At 35.2% G+C, this 19,516-nt stretch overlaps 1 protein-coding gene across 2 annotated transcripts in view; it reads left to right on the top strand.

Annotated features, from left to right (window-relative positions):
• Positions 1-19,516, top strand: part of ASCC3 (activating signal cointegrator 1 complex subunit 3) — a 289,617-nt gene that overhangs the window by 180,435 nt on the left and 89,666 nt on the right. For both annotated transcript variants that reach the window (XM_075498453.1, XM_075498452.1), the window contains exons 15-17: positions 5,477-5,668; positions 5,997-6,221; positions 15,803-15,922. In XM_075498453.1, coding sequence (XP_075354568.1) covers positions 5,477-5,668; positions 5,997-6,221; positions 15,803-15,922 — 537 coding nt within the window. The remainder of the gene's footprint in view (positions 1-5,476; positions 5,669-5,996; positions 6,222-15,802; positions 15,923-19,516) is intronic.

Below are 19,516 nucleotides of genomic sequence, written 5' to 3'. Positions count from 1 at the left end.
ATTCATCACAGAAAAGTAGACAACTTTTAAATCCTTCAGGGAAAATTTCTTTCAAAAGTTAGTCCTTTGCTTCTGTAATAAAATAATGATTTTATCTTGCTTGTACCGCGTAATGTGCCACTTCATTCTTGTTCTGGAAACAGCTGCTGTTAGCTTAGTTATTATGCAGGCAGTACAAGTTGAATAATACAAATAAAAGTTCTAATTCATAAAAGGAGAGTCCTCAGGTAAAATCATTGCAGCTCAAATGCATTCCTCTTTTCTCCCTTTAGACTCCAATGTGCATTTCTTCATGCTCAGTTTCTTTCATAAAGTGTTGGATAGCGTTACTGCTCATCTTCGTGGTTTAGCATTTTCTCTAGGTTTCATATATACTTGCTCTAACTGGGCAAATTAAGGAGTCTCACGTTTTTTTCTGTAACAAGAAATTATTATATTTTGACTTCATATTTAAAAACCCCTTCTCATGGTTTTATCGGCATTATCGAAGTCTTGATCTCTCCCCTTTGAAGCAGCAGTTGTGAATAAAAGAATAAAACTTATGTTAAAGATTTAACTTGTATAGATTAATTAATATGCAATATGTATGTAGTAAATTCTGAAGAGCAAAAATGGTGAATTATCGTGCAATCTTTTTAATTTCTTTCCATTTCTCTCAGTCCTCATACATACTCATGTTAGTTTTTTGTATTTAAGGAACAGGACTAAGCCCACTGACAGACTCTTCAACTTCCCTTTCTTCATTCTGCTTTTCTCAGCCGCCCTTTACTTCCTGAATGGATAGAGACTTCTCCCATCTTACCTTAATCTCATAAATTTTGAAAGACAATCAGTATTCTTTAAATGAGCCAGCAGAGCAGATTCAGCAGTATGATTAATATGAATGAGGCTGAGGAGGCTTTTGTCTTGTTGGAACTTAAAACCATTTAGAAGGTCAACCTAAGAATTACACTTTCAGATGTCTTCAGGAAAGTTACAAAATAGTTGTTTGGGAAATAACTGAATTGTATTCATCACGCAGTAATAGTACTAATTAAAATTGCCCTTCATTGAAGGCTGCAACAAAAGATACCTTACTTTGTTTATTTTAGATGTCCGTGATATCTGTGCTATCTGAGCACAAACACTCATCAAGTGAAGCTAATGAGGCCTCAAAATTAAGAGCTAGTACTTTGCAGAGTGTCAGGACAGTGCAGAGAATGAAGGATGGGAATAAATTGCTCAGAATTGCTCAAACCAGTGAACAAATATGATGGTGCATGCTGAACAAACTGCAAGTGCTGCCCTGTTGTGAACTCCACAGAAAGGAAATTACAATGATTGAGTCTTATGATCACGAGCATGAAGTTTTGCTATAGTAAGGTGATTGTGAGAAAAATACTAGAATAGCCTGTGCCATTTCTGTTACTGGAAGAAAATATATGATAGTCAAAAACTGTGTTACGAGCGGGGAAAAAACACCAAAATTCAAAGTTGCAAACAATATCTTCAAAATGAGGAAGCAGAAAGGAAAAAGAAGTAATTCACAGAAAGAAAAAATCTGATCTAACCAAGTAGTGGTGATCTACTTAGTCTGCACTACTACTTAGTCTGAGTGTAGCAATTGGAGATTAAAGAAAAGACATAAATTGGTGTTTCACTTATCAAGAAGTAATTTATTGGCAGCTACTTCTCAATCAAGCTTTACTTACTCTTTTTTACTTGTTTTTTAGATAAAATAAGAAAAAAATAGATATAAGCATATTAAAAATTTCGTTCTTTGATTCATGTAGTATTGGTAGTTCGGACAAAAAGCATGCAGCTTATAGTCTTTATGAATGATGATACCTTTGTGATACCAGATGCAAGCAAAGGGTAAGGAAGGGTGTTATCTTTTTTAAGTCTTTAGCTGAAATACACTAAAGTTTTATTAAATCTTTTTTTCTGCTACATGTGCCTCACTTCCCATTAAAATTAAGCAGGACATTTTTCTGTGTCTAATTTTGACATTTTTGATGTGTCTTAATCAAGAACTGCATGAAATTCAAGACATTTAAAGGAGAAATATAGGTGGCAGCAAGCTAAACTAGGAATTTATTTAATATATACTGGTTTAGATGCACACACACATGTAAGCAAAGATCATAAATCTACAGCGCTCTTGAGCAATAAGGGAGGGGAAAGAAAATCAATTCTAATCAGGAGACCAGTGCCAGACCTCATAATAACAACTTCTCCATACACCTGAGGCACTTAGTAACATTTCGTATAAATTTTAAGCAAAACCTTTTAGTCTGTAATAGAACAAGACGGGAGTAGTATAACTTTTTACAGTTTCACTTGCCTTATTTAGTAGTTGTTGGTTTTGTTGTCTCTGCAACCATTAAAATTCAGATTTAATAGAATAACCATGCAATTCATTGGCACAAGAGCTTAGGAGGTTTGTTTGCAAATATACTGCCATTAAAGGGTATGCTGTGTGAGCAGTCTTCCAAGCCATCAGAGAGATATGTGATTAATTTTTTAATCTTATTTTCTCAGGTGTAACTTTATAAAATTCAGTCACTTCATTGTTCTTGAACTAACATGCCTTCTATCTTTGTAATTTAAAATGTCCACAAATTTATGGAAAGAAAATTAATTCCATTTCTGTGCAGTTAGCGGAATCATCAAGGATAGTTAGTGATTTGATTTGCTTGGCATTTGTTTTTTCCGATGTCAAACGTGGGCAGTGAGTTTTTCATTAAAAAAAGTTCATCATCTTCTGTGTTGGAAAAAATTTATTTAATGTGTCTCTATACTGATTACTGTGCAACCTAAAAGTCTAGCACTTCATAGATTCAATAAATGAACAGACAAAACCTGTGAATATTAAATATTTCAAAGATGTTGTTTTAGAATGTGTGGTAGATTTTAGAAGCATGTGGTTATTCTTTCTAAATGCAACTATGTGGATATGTTTAGGTGTAGCTACGTATTTTTAAACAGTTTATTAATCTTAAGCTTTTAAGTACTTGAATTATAGTCAGACTAGCATTGCCATATCCTAATGTGTTTTCTGTCACAAACTTTTCCCCTTTCTCCTCCTTTTTCCTACGTTCACAAGTTCCTTTCTCTAAATTGGTGAAATTGTAGTTCCTAAAACTGTAAACAAATACAGTTTCCTTCTATATATAGTACAAGATTTTACTCTTCTTAGTTTCCCATTAGTAAATTGCTCTGTTTTTCAGTCACATTAGACAACATAAGCAATCAGGTTACAAACAAAGGTATGTAAATTTTAAATTGTGGAGATTTGAGAACAAGATTTGGCTTTTTCAGCCAAAAAAAAGTTGGAAGTGTAATTTTTTTATATTGAATAATTGAGCTTTTTGAAAAATAGTTATTTTAATACCTGTAAAATAGTCACGTGACACCAATACAACAAGCTCTACTAAAAAAGTGAAATTTCTGATGGTTGTCTTATCACATGGGAAGATTTGCTTTATTTAAGACAAAAGCTAATTGCATTGTTAAATGCTTACATCATGTTCTGAATGTAATCAACATCAATCCAATTTCTGCGTCACAATTATTCTCAGATTTGCAGCAGAAGTGAATTTTCCACATGCCTGTCTTCTGTGAGATTTGTTGTTGATATACTATAAATGCAAACCTTGGTGCATTTGTGTTCTTTATGAAGTTTCCATTCACTAGCTCATAAAGACTAAGCTTCATGAATTGCACTGCCACTTTCTCAATTTCTTATTTACTCATTTTTAAGCACTACAGCAGTTAATTAAATTTGCCAAAAAATCATGTGTAGTTAAAAGCTGAGTTTGAATTCCTTTAAATGAATAGTAAATAATTACTGCTAAAGCAGGAAAGATCAGATATTGAGAAGCTGGATGATTGTGAAGCTGAGAAATGTGTTTTTCCTACAATATTTTTCTTTTCATGTTCTCCTGTATAATTGCATTCCCATCTCCCTATTTATTTCTGTGTTTGCAGAGATTTATTGTTCATGTTTGGCAGTATGCCAGTACTGTGAACCATATTTTGCTTTGCTTTACCCACTCTGTGTCCCACTCTTAAGTCAACTTTCAGTGACTGTGTGTCAGGTACTAGTAAATGTGAAGATGTAAAAAAATAATACTAATAATCATAATTTGATCTAGAATTAATTCACTATAATATGCAGGGCTGAAAATACAGTGATAGTAAAAAAAATACTTAACTCTCTTGTGGTCTATGGAAAAGTAGAGATTCTCTGCTGACAATAATAATAAAGAAATCTGGTTTAGGGAAAGATTAGTCATCATTACCACAACCCTCCTGGTGTCATATTCAGCAGGGGTCGATTTTGGAAGGCAGTGAATGCAGCAGTTAGGAATGCAGAAGAGGTGGGAGGAAAATCAGACGTGTTTGTAGCATATCAGGGACACTGAAACATGAAGATCTGAGGAACCAGTAGCCAGGGGCAAGGGTAAAGAGTTTGTATACGGCATGCTTTCTGACCTTACATTTAAGCTTATATAAGCTTGGTTGAAGGTCCTTTATTCCAGTTTATGTTGTAAACTGGAATACCAACAGGGTTACCATGCCTTTCCTTCTGTCATCTTCATTGTAATAAGAGAGCTGTACTTTTTGTGATACTTGAGCTTTAGCCCAAAGCCATGTTTCTGAACAGAAAGACAACTGTTCCCATTGGGCTAAAATGGCATGAACTCTGGTGGTTTGGGTTTCCTCTTTAAGTGATTGGTTTTCCTTCCCTGTTGCTTCTGGAAGACACACTCCAAAGCAATTTGAGTTTCAGAATTTAGTGTTTGGAAGGGAAGTGTATTAGTTTTTCTTAACTTTGAATCAATATTTGGTTTAGGTGAAGCATGATAAAGCTAGCACCCAGAAATAAGGGAGACATGCTTATGGAGCTCGTACACAGTGGGAGGCTGGAGGACCTGAGGTTTTGCAGACTGAGATCCCAGCCTCCTACGTGTGGGGAAGGTAAAAGTGAGGGGTAGATGAACAGTTTGATTCCATACTATGAATTTATTAATCCACAGTGTGCCGAGCTGGTGCAATGGCTGGTGGTGGAGAAGGGTATCCCCTCCTTAATGTTAAGTATAGTGTGTGGCCTGCTGCCTTAAGCCCATCCTAGGTGCCTGCGTAGTCTGAAAGAGTTGCTTTTAAGGAAAAGGAATATGTGAGTTCTCAGTTTCAGCATTCATACTGGTTATCAGTAAATTTGGATCTCTGTTTAAGTGAAGCTATATTTTTATAAAAGCATTCTTTTAAACAATTAAGTGTATTCTTTGGAAAGTAAGAATAGAAGTCAAATTCATTTGTAGAAAATCATGACGTATTGGCGTTGATGAAAAGTTTGACATTAATAGAAACAGTTCCTTTCATATGACTCATAATAATATTCAATGGGTTTTTTCCCCAGTAATTTTTTTAATACAATGCTTCTTTTACTGTAATTAGAAGTGAATTTAATTTTTATGTTTGTCCATTCTAGGTACAGAGATCCAGAAATAAGCAGTTACGTGAGCTGTTTCCAGATGGATTTAGTATTCATCATGCAGGAATGCTGCGGCAAGACAGAAGTTTGGTTGAGAACTTGTTTTCTAATGGACATATCAAAGTCCTAGTTTGTACAGCTACCCTCGCCTGGGGTGTCAATCTTCCTGCTCATGCTGTTGTTATTAAGGTAAGAGCTTCCATTACTCTGCACGTGGGTATCTTTCTTAAAAGAAACCTGTAAAGAAGCATGGATAGCAAGATCTTCATTGTGGGTTTTGGGCCTGGAGGGGAAATGTCTGATTGACTTGAAATGTTATTTATATCTCATTAAACTGATTCTCTCCAGTGGGAGTCTAGTTTGTATAGTAAAGATTTAAATATATCAAAGATTATGAAAGGATTAGTTAAAGTACACTTCTGAAATCATGCTATATTTGCCTAATTTCAGTATTCAGCTCATCAGGATTATACTCATGTGTATTTATGTTAATTTTTATTAACTTTTCCTCAACCAGGGAACACAAATATATGCTGCAAAAAGAGGCTCCTTTGTTGACCTTGGAATTTTAGATGTCATGCAGATATTTGGTCGAGCTGGACGGCCTCAGTTTGACAAATTTGGAGAAGGCATTATTATTACAACTCATGATAAACTCAGTCATTACCTGACGCTTCTTACTCAGCAGAATCCAATTGAAAGCCAGTTTCTTGAAAGCCTTGCAGACAACCTAAATGCAGAGGTAACCTTTGAATCATTTAGAGAAACTAGCAAACTTTAAAGGATTAGTATTATTTAAAACAAAAATGCAATATTGTCACACTTAAAACATCTAAAACGGAAATGTTATTTATTACTAGTAGTCTGTAGGTGTGTATGTTTAAGAGAAGTGAACTGTTACATATGTGAAAATGTTGGGGGCCTTTGACAAAAGGTAGTAGGTATTAGAAGTAGTACGGAGGGTTAAAATACCATTAAGATAAAACTGTAGCAACACATAGCATTTATCTTCTAATCAGAAGTACTTTATTAGAATTTAGTAAGTGTTCTGCATAACTGCAAATTAAAATCTGCAAAAAATTAAAGCATGTCTGTCTGTATACAAACAAACTTACTTCACATGGTTGACTGCAATATAAGAAGAATAATGTACTTGGCTTGAACTCTTCTCTTTGTTCTGTTTTACAGTGGTAATCAGAACTGGTTTATTATAAATAGCAAGTTCCCAGTTTGCTTCAGTTTAAATCTTAAAATGCATTTTCTTTGAAAATGCTGTGGTTGTATTGAAAGTACTGACCTCTGTCATATTAAAATATAACAATTCAAAAGCTATCTATTGTAATAACCAATTCAAAATATGTATATACACACAGAGACACTTTTTACAAGGAACCCTCAGAAATTTAAACGTGCTTAAATGAAGAAGACAATGCTGTTTTTCAAAGACACCGGACGTTTTTTCAATAAAAGTAAAGTAGTTCAGCTAAACTGAAATGACCAGTGACATCTTAAAACTGATTATCCCTTTGACAGATGTGAAGTTTCTTTAGTCTATTAGGAGTAGTCTTGGTTTTTTAAGATGCTTGTTCTGTTCTATCTATAGAATTCTTACATATTTCTATTTATTTTTTACCTTTTCATCACTTTAAAGTCTTCGCATTATTCAATCATAAATAATAATTTTAAAAGGAAATTCTGGAAAGGAGCAGAAATTGATACAGTGACCTTTTAAAATGTTAAGATTCATTCCTTGATTCTTTACAAATGACCAAGTTTGATCATTCATTATTTTGGTTGGTTTTTTTTTTTTCTTTTAAGGCGTCTCATAAGTTATTTCTTCAGTTCCTGTTAACAGGAGAAATCTCTGCTCAAGTACAGTCACACATCAGAAGCAAAATAAGGTTTAACTGTATTCCGAGTATTTCCACACACAAATGTGGGGGAATTAAAATATTGACACCTGTCTGCACTCACGGCTGCTGCTCTTTACCTCAAGGCTCTGGAGTGGTCTGAGTACAAGGATGGAGAGAGAAATTGAACTCCCCCAGAACATGAGACACAAATGTGACGAAAAGGAGCTATTTGCAATTTTCCCACCCCTCTTCCTACCACAAAGGAGAGAGGGAAAATAAATGGAAAGCATGCTTGCAGCGGGCAGGTGTAGAGCTCTCAACCATTTCCTTTTGACAACAGTTTTATATTCCTGGAGATAGACACCTATGAATGTTCTCTAAGTGGAACTGGATGGATATTCAGTTCTTTAAAATTGGATAGTAGCAACTTACACATTAGCAGTAATGATTTAAATCCTGAAGTTGGTTGTGAAGGCCGGGATTACCTGTAGTTATTGTTCAGGACCCCAAGAAGTTAGGAGGGATAGATCTGGTCCTGGGATACTGTGTACCTTTTCACTAGGAAAGAATCCAGCCAGATTTCATAGAAAAGCTTTGTTCTTTTTCTTGAGATACATGAAGTAGACATGAAAAAAAGAGCTGGATATTCTTTCCTTCACAGCAAAGGATTTATTTTACTACTTTTTTAAATTTTAATATTGGAAATTTAGTCCTCCCATCTCACAGAAAGCCTTCAGGTCAGTGAATAATTACAAAGACAAGGGAATAATAATCACCTGTTGTGAACCAGGTCAGAGAAGATCTCTATGATTAACTTACTGTGAAAAACAAATGGCATGGCTATATGCTACTGTTTTTTCAGGCTTGGTCTTTATTGCTCCAGACTGTCCAGAAGGTGTGTGGATGTGCTGGTGTGCCCACCTGAATTATACCAGGAATCTCAAGTATTCCTTCCACAGAGCTCCGGCAGAAAAGCTAGCTTTTGTGGGCAAAATGCTTTACTGACATACCCTAAAAAATCTTGTTGGTTAGCTTAGCAAAAGAAAGTTTCAAAGGAGGTACAACAGCTCTCTATAACTAGCCGGAACTAGAAGTGAATAAGAGAAAGAAAAAAAGATAATTTTGGCCCAATGCCAGTACCAGAATTAATCACCCTGTTCATAAGTAAGCTTGCCTGGAATATAAGATCTGGAACAGTCTGTCTTTTAGCAGTAGTAGAGATAAGATAAGTCTAATTTTTTTCTATGGTGAAGATTTTGTAATAAGTGATGGTATTTGGATGGAGAAGATTCAACTTGATGAACCAGGAGTTCCAGTCCTATTTCTTTCTTCTCAGCTGAGAATGCTTAGTTAAGAAAGTAAGAGATGTAAGCTATTAATTTTCATTGTGTAATATTCTGCAGAGAGAGAGAGGGTTTAATGGGCAGCATGTTGTTCCTCTGATCTGAGCTGTAGTTCCAAAATGCACAAATTTTCCAGCAAGGCCAGAAAGCAGAGGTCGTTGTTATACACAAGCTTAAAGGAAAGTTTTTTGGGTTTGTGCTTTTGCGGAGTTTTTTTAGGGGACAAGTGAATTTATATTCATTGAACTTTTTATGCAGAGGAAAAAAATTTTAAAAAATCTAAAAGTAATTCTATTTTCAGTATCAAAGAAGAGAAGTATTTGGTTATAGTTACACTTTAGGATTCTTCTCCCCTTCCTCCTTTTCCACTGCACAGATTGCAAATTCTTAGTTTTAAGTCCTAGGTGTTTATCTCACAGGAAGTATTTAGAGTGGTTTAACAAAATATTTATAATGTAGCAAATGTCTGCTTGTATGTTTCTGTATGTTACTGTACTAGACAGTAAATTAAGGTACCAAACTGCTGCTAGCATTGCCTTTGGCGCAGTTAGCACCAAAAACCACATTGAAAGTGGAACAGACCTTGTTGATTGTTAGAATACAAAACAATTTTAATTTGTCCCAGGCTTGTGATTTTAACAGTAGTTTTTAAAGGTAGTGGTATCTTCTCTTTTTTTTTTTTTCTTTTCCCTGCATTTAATAGTAAGCACTCTACTAGCTTAAAAGCTGTTAAAATCACTGAAGACTTGGAAAGGTAAATACCATTCTGTAGCATCAGCTGAGAGTGTCCAAATGGATACTTAATGAAGAGGAAAAAAAAGTATCAAAAAGCAAGACATTGAAGGCAGAAAGGGCTTTGTCAGCTTAGAATAGTAAAGTCTACAGTAATTATGAAACACTAAAAATTGTCCAAAAGAAAAACAATGAGTTGCAGCAATTTTAGAGAAGACTAACAACAATAAAAGCAATCTCACTCATGAAGCTTTATTTAGATTTTTACCTAAAAAGAGAAGGATTTGTTTGTTCAGGGAAGTATATATTTCTGCTAAGTAGTTTCTTTTCAAATGTGTACACATTACTGAAATTCTTTCCAGAAGTAGAGGAAATCTCTTCAGAAATTTAGTGACTTTTAACAGTAATTGAGTATCCAAGTAGTACTCTGAAAAATATTGCTAGTAGACACTGCAAAAATAATTTCATTACATTGAAGGTATAAAATCAAGAAGTTAATCCTCCTGCCCTGTTAAAATAGTAGAACTAAAGAAGAAAAAAACAATAGAATAGAACAGTAATTCTGTTTCATAGGAGGTAGTCATCTAAACTTATCCGATGAAAGATATATAGGAAGTGTGTGATGTACAGTATAATAAAAACTACTTCTAAGTGCAGCACTTCTACCACAGGATTTGGGGTTTGGGGAAAAGTGCAGAAAACTGACGAACTAGTTTAGGCAGAACTATTTCTTTTCAGATTTTATGTAATGGTAGTGTTATCTGAAAAGAACAGTGTACTCATGGCTTTAAATTACTGTAGATTCTGTGGCTGCAGTACAGTTACAGCAGCTGACGATGCAGTCAGAATTTTGTTAATCGCTGTGATAAATGGTAGTTAGTAGAAATAGCAATGGAAAATGCTGAAAAGCAATAGAGTCACAAGGGCATGAAATCACCGGGTTTTTTTGTCATCTGATATGTGTGATGTTACTTATCCTTGTGTCATGACATGCAGGAAAAAATAGCACCTGCCAGATTACAGGAAATCAGTACTATGAGCAGTTACAAGGAGCTATTGTGTTAGGCTTTTTTGAAAAGTAACTTCATAATTTCTTTATAATTGGAGTCAGTCTAAATATATATATGCTGGTTTGATCTAAGTTAGTGGAATCCTCTGAGAAGGATACAGGTGTTTTGGAAATTGTTATGTTTATCTGCAGATGACTGTTCCATAGACTGCAGCATTCTGGAAAAAATGAATACATTTTAAAACATATGCCATCATATTGATCAGTAGATAGTCTTAGGAAGCACATTCAGTTTTGGTCATCTTTTATAGACACTGTACCTTTGGCAGTAACAGTAGCACTATATGGACACAAAATATATGTTTATTGACTGATTTGTTACAGAAATCTAGACGGTATGCTATGACCACTGTCATCTTTGCCATAACAGAGCCTGTTGTTAGCACCAGCAAATTTGCACTGATGTATAATAAATGACGTATTTTAGGAGCAGACTCTGCTTTTATTACAAGTCATTCAGGAAATCCAAATGCTTATGCTGTAGTTGTAAAGAGAAACCAATTAAAGGCCAGAAGCACTGGTGAATTGTTTAAATTCTTAATTTATTATAGACCGATCAGTAGCTGAAAGAACTAGTAAAATGAAGGCAGCAGTTGAAAATATGGGAAGACTCCATGCTTCCACAAGAGTACGACGTTGCTTTTATCTAGACCAGGTCCCTTGGCAGGAATAGGTAGGTGTTAAGAATGAGGCAACGATGCAGATATTTGGGGTAATACAAAATGTAATCCTGGCCACACAATCACAAAGTGGAATCCAGAGCCTTGAATTTTGTATCTAGGCTTATGTGGTGCAGGAGAGAAAATCTGAGTAATGATGGAAAAAAATCAGGGTATTTTTAATTCCCATTTCAAAATGAATTTTCTAGAAGCAGCAAATTTTCAGAGGATGGGAAAAGGAATAGATCAGCTTCTATGAAAGGAACACACCAGTTTGCCTGCATGCTTGAGGTGAGAACAAAGAAAAATGGGAGATTATATGACAGAGTTTTATGAAGTAATGAGTGACATGGCAAAAAATTGCACCTCTCCTGGGACAAGGAGCAAGAAATATTGGCTGAGATGAGTCGGTGGCAGGTTCAGAAAACACAAAAGGATGCCAGCTGGGTGCTTAGACCGTGGAACTCTCTGCTGCAGGGAGTTGTATCTGAAAGGTAGAGTAGTTCAAAAACTATATCCATTGAAAGATATCAAATGCAAAGGCAAAACCTTTAACTAAAGACCTTGAGATGCAATAGTTTAAGAATTTGGGAGAAATTTATATGTGCCTTGCTTCTCATTGCCACTTTCTGCCCTTCAGCATTTGCCGTTATCTAATCTCAGAGACAACATTCTGGCCTTGATGTCCTGGTGCATTTGTTCTTAGGAAAGCTACAAAGTGGGAAAAGCTGAAATATACTCAACTTCATTGAGTTGACGCCAAAATTAAGACTTGGAACATGTATTTCAGCACCTCAATCCACTGAGAATTCTCTGCTGCAGATTTGAGTTTTGTTTTGGTTTTTGGTTTTTTTTCTTCTAAAAATGAGCAGAAGAGTAAATGGTCAGTGATGATCAACATAGGCATGGAGATACCCTTTTCCTTTTCTGCTGAAGTTGTGCCACTGGGCATAATGGAATGTAAAAAGGAATAAAATAAATAGCTGGTTAGGGTGCTTAGTCAAGAGGAGCGAGTCCTGGGTCAGTTGACCAGCTGGCAAACAGAAAATACCTACGGCTGTATTTTCTGGAAATACAGGAAGAAAGATAAGATCCAGGGGATGTGGTTTAATTAGACCATAAACTTTAACTTATCTGGGAACTATCATCAATAGCTCATACAATGCAGGTCACCATTCCTTCCCTAATTGTTTCCACCTGATAGAGCCCTCCCTGACATCCACAGCTGGACCCCAGCTTGTTGTGGGGATGACTCCTCCCCAGAGAGCTAGAAACTGAGGAGAGGATTTGCAGTGCCGGACAGTAGGTATACCTTCCCCAGGGGGTATGCCTTTCCTTGCATTTATTTACGATTTTGTTGTGAAGCCAGAAACAAGGTGGTGACTTGTTTAGTTTGGACAAACCTCCTAATCTGTTTTGTGCCTTGAAAGAGTGGGCAACTATTGTGGTTCTTAGAAGAGACACAGAATTCCTTCAAAGCCCTTCCAAAAAAATCACTCAGGAGCTGGGTGACTCGGTGACTAATCTGGGTATATGGGGCAAAGTGCAGACTGAGGGGAATTGGACTTTTGCTCCCTGGGTGTCCAGGGCCCTGACCTGACCAGCATGAGACCTGCAACCTCATCCATTCTCCCCTCACCACCTTCTGTTGGACTTAACAGATAATGACAACTCTTATGTAGTTCGGTTGTACTTATAAATAGTCCTTTGGTCACGTGTGGTTGGAGGAGATTCTGTCCCACTTGGGAAAATTCTAGTAGCATTAAGAAATTATTTCAAAAGCCATACAGGAATAAGACCATAAGCACTTCAGATGCTGAAATGGTAATTGAAAATACACTGGTTTCCAAAGCAAACAGAAAATTGCTTATTAGGTTGTTAGAAAGATTCCTTGCTCTCTTGCCTTAACAACAAATATTTGATTCTTATATAGAAATTTTTCATCAATGTAATCTGGCTCAATTATACAAATATAATAGTAATTAAACATTCTTATGTAAAAAATACAGTATATTATATAATATATAATAATATATACTGTGTATAATAATACATAGTTTATATTAGTAATATTTTGATGCCCTTTTCTAATCTGTATAGACATACCAGAGAGAAAAACTTCATTTTTCAAAAACTAACCCCAAAAAGCCATGCTACTTATATCTTTTTACACTTCTTTGAAAATCAAAAACACCTCTGAAATAGTGTTCAACTTGATAAAGTCTGTGGGATAGCATTTGTAAAAAAAGTTATTTAATGAAAATACAGACTACTAAGCACATTACTTGGTGATGGTGACATCAGCCGTTGAACAATTAGTTGCAAATTTATGATACTGATGATTTTTTGCATTTAAAATGACACAGTGAGTTGTGTTAATATAGTACTCAAGTTTTCATTTTGTGAATGCCACACAATTATTTGTATTTGAACAGTTTAAAAAAAAAAGCCTTTTGTGACGACTGGTGCAATCAAATGATACAATGTCAACCAGTATTTCTACTCATTGATTATTCTATCTGTAACTAAATACCTAATACATGGTTGAGGAAATGCTGAAAGATTTAGAACTTCTTTCTTTTTCTTTTATTTTAATAAAGTACCCCTTGTCTATTTATTGATTTTATGAATACTACATATCCTAGGTCTTAACAGAGGTCCTCTCCTAGCTTTGTGAATAATTTATTTCATAATTACTCTTAAGTGTTTGTATTAATAAGGTAACTTCCGTCATTCATACTGTTTAACAAAGGTATACATTTTGAAATAATCCATAAGAACTTTACTTGAACACTAGATGGCAGCAAATATTTAGAAGTTGCCCTTTTTTTTTTTTCTTCTTGTCTCTGCATATTATTCGGTGAATATTCATTAAAGTTGGGGAAGGAAAGAGCAGTATTAGGTTTCAGTACCATATCTGAAACCCAACTGTATTTCATAATCACTTTTTTGCCCCTCAGTTTTAACTTATGAAAATAATTAATTTGTAAGTAATATAATCAGATATTTGAACAAATGAGGCAAAAAAAAAGTGGGGTTGTTTTGCATTTTTTTTTTTCTTTTAATTGTGAGACTTCACTGTCGTCAGTAATGAGAATTTTACATTTTCACAACTGTGAAAGTGGTTGTTTTTGGGGAAATGTACTATTGGACTACATTGTTATGCTATTTCAAGTTGTGTACTGAAAGATATTTGAATTGTGGGAAGAAACCAAATGCTGAAATTAATCTGGGTAGCAAATTGAGTAATAATAACCTGTGGGCTGTATTAGATGTCTTCCCTGTAGTAGTCTATGAAGAACTGAATGTTCTTCATTGAAGAACTGAATGTAGCTACTTCAGTGCATTATGTAGCTATATACTTTGAAAAACAACACAATGGGGCTTCCCCCGACCTTCTTACGCTATTGAAGAACAAAATATCACTTGAAAAATGTGTAAGACAAAGCTTGGGGTTACTCCATGCTATTAGTCATTGATATCAACAAGGTTTTGCCAGATTGAAGTTATTTTAACTCAGGGCAGATTTCACTTGCATTATTATTTTTTGCTAGATATTTAAGTTATTTCGAAAAGAATATCTATATTATTATTAAGGTCTAGATGCTTAGATCTGAACACACATATGAAATCGCTTAGAGTTGTATAGGGGTTTTTTAATTTTTGCCAAGTCATGTGGAACGTTTAGATGAAATCCAAACACTAATAAAACAAAAAGTAACTTTAAAAATGTAGTAACGGATCACAAAAATTCAGTAAGAGGGACTTTTGCTTGTTTTAAACAGCCAGCAACAACCAAAAAGTATTTGTTCATGTGACACGCAGGAAATATTAAATTTTCCTGGTAATATCAGGTTAACTGCAATAAGCAGTAAGATGCTTGTCATGAATGTAACCAACACAAAATAGAGCTGAAGTTATCAAGTAAAAATGTGTGTGTGGTAAATAATTTGGTGATAAAACTATTGAATTGGCAAAAAAGTCACCTGGCAAAAAAACTGTTTTGGTATACCTGATTTGGCCTTGAAAAATAAATAAATATATGTGTATATGTATGTGCATATTACCTGTTCAATTTTGTTATGTTTTGATATAATAAAAATGTAGCAGGTACTTGTATGTTTGACTTGCCAGATACAAAAGGAGAAAACTATTTGTAAAAACTGTGTATAAACGGATTGCCAAGTATGAGGGCATGCTGAAGAAAATACTAAAGATTGTCGGTGTCATTTGGTTTAGGAGTTGAACTAGAAAGTGCTTTTACATTGGTATGAAAAATTAATCTTTTAAATGTAGAATTTTTTTTTTATAAAGGTACGCTTCTTTAAATTACCCTGAGCATATTCACTAAAGAATTATGTTGTTTTGTTTGTCTTTTTTTATAGTAAGCTTGCTCAGTATCACCTTTTAATTGTAAAAATCATAAGTGATGTAGGAAAGATCATGTAGGTCACTATCTATAATATTATGTGTCAGAACATACCATGTTATTAGATGTTGATGAGATGAAGATGTGTCCTATGATTATTTTTAAATAATTTAAGTTGAAACATACTGACACTTCCTTTAATCTAGTGCTAATGCTCTGAATTCTGTATGTTTTCAGCCAAATACTTATGTTCAGCTGTAACATATACATTTAATTTTGCCTCTTTTCCTATTTCCAGATTGCTCTTGGAACAGTAACTAATGTGGAAGAAGCAGTAAAGTGGATAAGTTACACTTATCTTTATGTACGGATGAGAGCAAATCCATTAGTATATGGCATCAGTCACAAAGCCTATCAGGTATAAAATGCATTTTAAAAAAATCTGTAACCTGTTCTGGGTCTCTAATCCTTCCCTGATGTGAGGATAAATATTTGCTATTTCTGCTTACCTGACATCAGCAATTCTTTTAAAGTGCGTAGAAAAAGATATTTTCTGTAGCAGAGTATTTTTAACACTAAATTAAGAGGCCCCTTCTGTTCACATAAAAATACATTTTAACTGGCCAAGTTATGCTCCAAAGGACAACATTCATTCTTATCAAACAGGTACTATAACTTAGCCTGTTGTCAGTGTTTCAGTATTGTAGGCTAGATATAAAAGATAAAATAAAGCATTCTTGAGTTGCTTGCTTTCCCCCCTGCCCCTGTCAGCTTTTTTTTAGAATGTTTCATCCCATGACATCTTATAAATTATAAAATGACATTCTTAATTGGGTTGTTTTTCTTTCCTGTGATTTAGTAATTATAAAATTTTTGAGTTCATTTATTTTGAAATTTTTTTGTTTATTTAAAAGTGTTCCATGCAATGATATAAATCAGAGCACAGTTATATAAGGTTTTTTCCAAGTTTTTTTCATTATCTTTAATTTTTAGGAAGTTTAAGAGTTTACAGTTTATCTAAATATTGTTACTTTTTTTTCTGTACAGCTGTTTATAAGCATTTAATGTTAACATAGTTTGGACACAGGTAATTGAGCCTGAGGCAGGTGAAACTCTCACAAGTGTATGGTAACAGCAGTTTATTTCACATGTCCTGAATCTGTTTTGTGACTTCATAATTTGTCATGATATTGTGAGCGGCAGTTGTTTTGGTCATTGTAACATGTAGAGATATATGTCAGGAGATTTTTTTTTTTTTGATAGCTTTTGTGTCTGATAGCGGAAGCTGCAGTGGAAGTAGGTAGGCTATTGTTTAAGCAAGCTTCTGCAGACACGTTTAGATCTCTGGTTATCTCAAATCTGTTTTCTATAAAAAGCCTTACAGTACATTGCCATATGTTAATATGACACTATATAACACAAATCACAAAGTAATAGATAAATGAAAAGCAAAAATTGCTTTGCTAGTGAGAAGAACGTTGTTGTCCCACTCCTATAAATTCTTTCTTTTTTTCAGCAGGTATTTTCAACCAATGTTATTAACAAATTTTAGATTAAAAGAAATGCAACCATGGTGGTGAAAAAAAGTAATAAAACACTAACAGAAATGTTTCTTATAAATTAAAAAAATCATGAACAAGAGTTACTCCCCCTCCCCTTGCTTTTGTGTTTTTATTCAGCTGCTGAGAAAGTGGAGATTGCCAGAACTTGTCTTTTCCTGCCACTAACCTCCTTTCTACCCCTTCTGATTTGATGTGCTAATAACAGACATTCCTATTTTTGTGTTAAGGCAGTAACAAATTATATCAATTTGAAGTGTTATCCATTCATGTAGGAGCAAACCCAATGCCAATCCTCTTATTTTCTAGATAAACAAGTTTGAAACTTCGAAGCTAATGTGTTGTAGGCAGTATACGGATGGTATAGTGCCAGATGCAGGCATAACCACAGATTTGCTCACTTAGGCCATTCTGTTCCTTCTGTTCTGGTTATAGGTATTCAATTTTCATAACTGGTATCTTATTGTTTCTTAGTAATGTTGCAGCGTGCCAATTTCTATCTTTGTTTTGGCTGACAGTCAATGTTACCCATTCAGAATCCATATATCTGCATAACCATCGTGGGTCACATTCTTCCCAGCTGTTCGGTGGGACTGACAAGACGCAAACTCGTTCTCTTTCCCTTTCCACAGGCGCTCACCACAGCCAGTAATTACTTTAGGGCACAAAAGGTCCAGCCTGTCCACACAAAAAGGGTGTGTTGTACTGCCCAGGGAGACCAGGGCGAGCATGCACCTGCCATGCACTGACACGTTCTGCACCCCATGTGTTGTCTCTGGGATATTACTGTTCCTCACCTAGCCCGTTTCTGGGCTATGCCCAGGAGTAGGCTACTCCAGGCCCACTGCTTTGATTTGTGACTTTTCAAGTTGTTTGCCAGAAGTGCCAATAATGCCTTTTACTGAGTTGGGAAAATAGCCAAATTTACGATGAGCAGCAAGAAGAAACAAAGAGTGCAAGGAAAATGTGGAGCAATTGTGAGTGTCATATTAGTGAAGCCTGTGGTACGAATTACTGGCATTTTCTCATCCTTTTAGGGTTCCAAAGGAAAGGTGGCTGGTTTTTTTTTAAGGTAACCCCTTTGTCTGTTTTCTCCTCTTTTTGGTTCCACTCTTTGGTGTTCCCACAGTTAAGCAAAGCTTTTTATCCCCTTAAGCTGTATATTTATGTTTAGAACAGCTGTAAAAGTTAGAAGAGCTTGTCCCCAACACTCTCTCAGTTAGCTAGAGACAACTATGTGAATAATAATGTACTTTATCATGCATTCTTAAATTCCCATATGTGTACTCCAGACCTGCTCAGTTTCTTGATGTGGACATGGCCAAGGCTTGTTTTTAAGAGTATGGCTTAAAGCTGTTCTAGGCTGGATCTTTGACTCTGTGGGATTTCGAATTATGCAAGTTCAACAAGAAGGGTGCTAACCATGGATTCTCTAGACTGGAATATTGTTTCACAGCCTTTTCAAGTTGGTGACCTTTCCTTTAAAGTTAAAACCTTTGTATTTGTAAAAAATGTTAGTCTACTGTTACAGCTTTACCTTTTTTGTAAGTAAGGCAAAAGATTGGCAGGTAATTTGGGCTGCCAAAGGAGCAGAGAAGCATTTTGATATTTTTTTAATTTTTCCCTCCTCTTTAGTTTTAAGAAATGTTAAACATCTGGCATCCTGATAACTTTTTTTTTTTTACCACCTCTGCTCTGAAATCTGACCTCAATGCATGACTTACTATTGAGAAAAGCACTCTAGACCTTTGTCATCTTAGTTTTTGACTTGAAACTAAGGCAAGCCATAACTAAGGAGAAACAGCTTCAGAGTAACTGGCAAAGACAGGGAATATTAGGAACTAGTCTTGCAGCTGCTTTGTGGAGATGGCTGTGTTCTTCTGCAGCTTCTCTGAGATAAAGCACTTTGGCACAAAGATGAAACTGAATCCTGGCCCAGGGAAAACCAGAGCAAACCAAGGCATAGCGATTCTTAAAGCCTGCTCCTTTTTGCAGTCTTGGTCATATCTCTCCGGTGCAGATTTACCAAGAGGGCTGATATGACTTACTCTGTAGGAAATCTGAACTATACAAGCCCTGAAATAAGAATGCTGCCTGTGGACTAGAATAGTTTCAGTCTTTTCAGATTTGGTGACTAATCATCGCTTATGTAATTAGAGCCATATCTCAGGTGCACATATACCAGAGGGTTAACATGACTATGAATCCCTTTTCACCCATCCCTGTCAGTCTGGGTATCCCAGGTGCATGATGTGGAAACACACAATTATACACCAGTCCTACTCAGATGAGAGTTTTGCCCAGCCTTGTATGTGCTACTAAGATAATGTACATTAATACTTGGACCAAATGTCCAAGTTCCTGAACTTTGATATGAATAGAAATTGTGTTGGGCACAGCAAGCTCCTTGTGTACTTTTAACATGAATGTTTATACAGTACGTCTATAACTCA

This window comes from Mycteria americana, chromosome 3, assembly GCF_035582795.1.
Source record: "Mycteria americana isolate JAX WOST 10 ecotype Jacksonville Zoo and Gardens chromosome 3, USCA_MyAme_1.0, whole genome shotgun sequence".
NCBI lineage: Eukaryota > Metazoa > Chordata > Aves > Ciconiiformes > Ciconiidae > Mycteria > Mycteria americana.
This window is presented reverse-complemented; position numbering and strand designations above follow the sequence as displayed.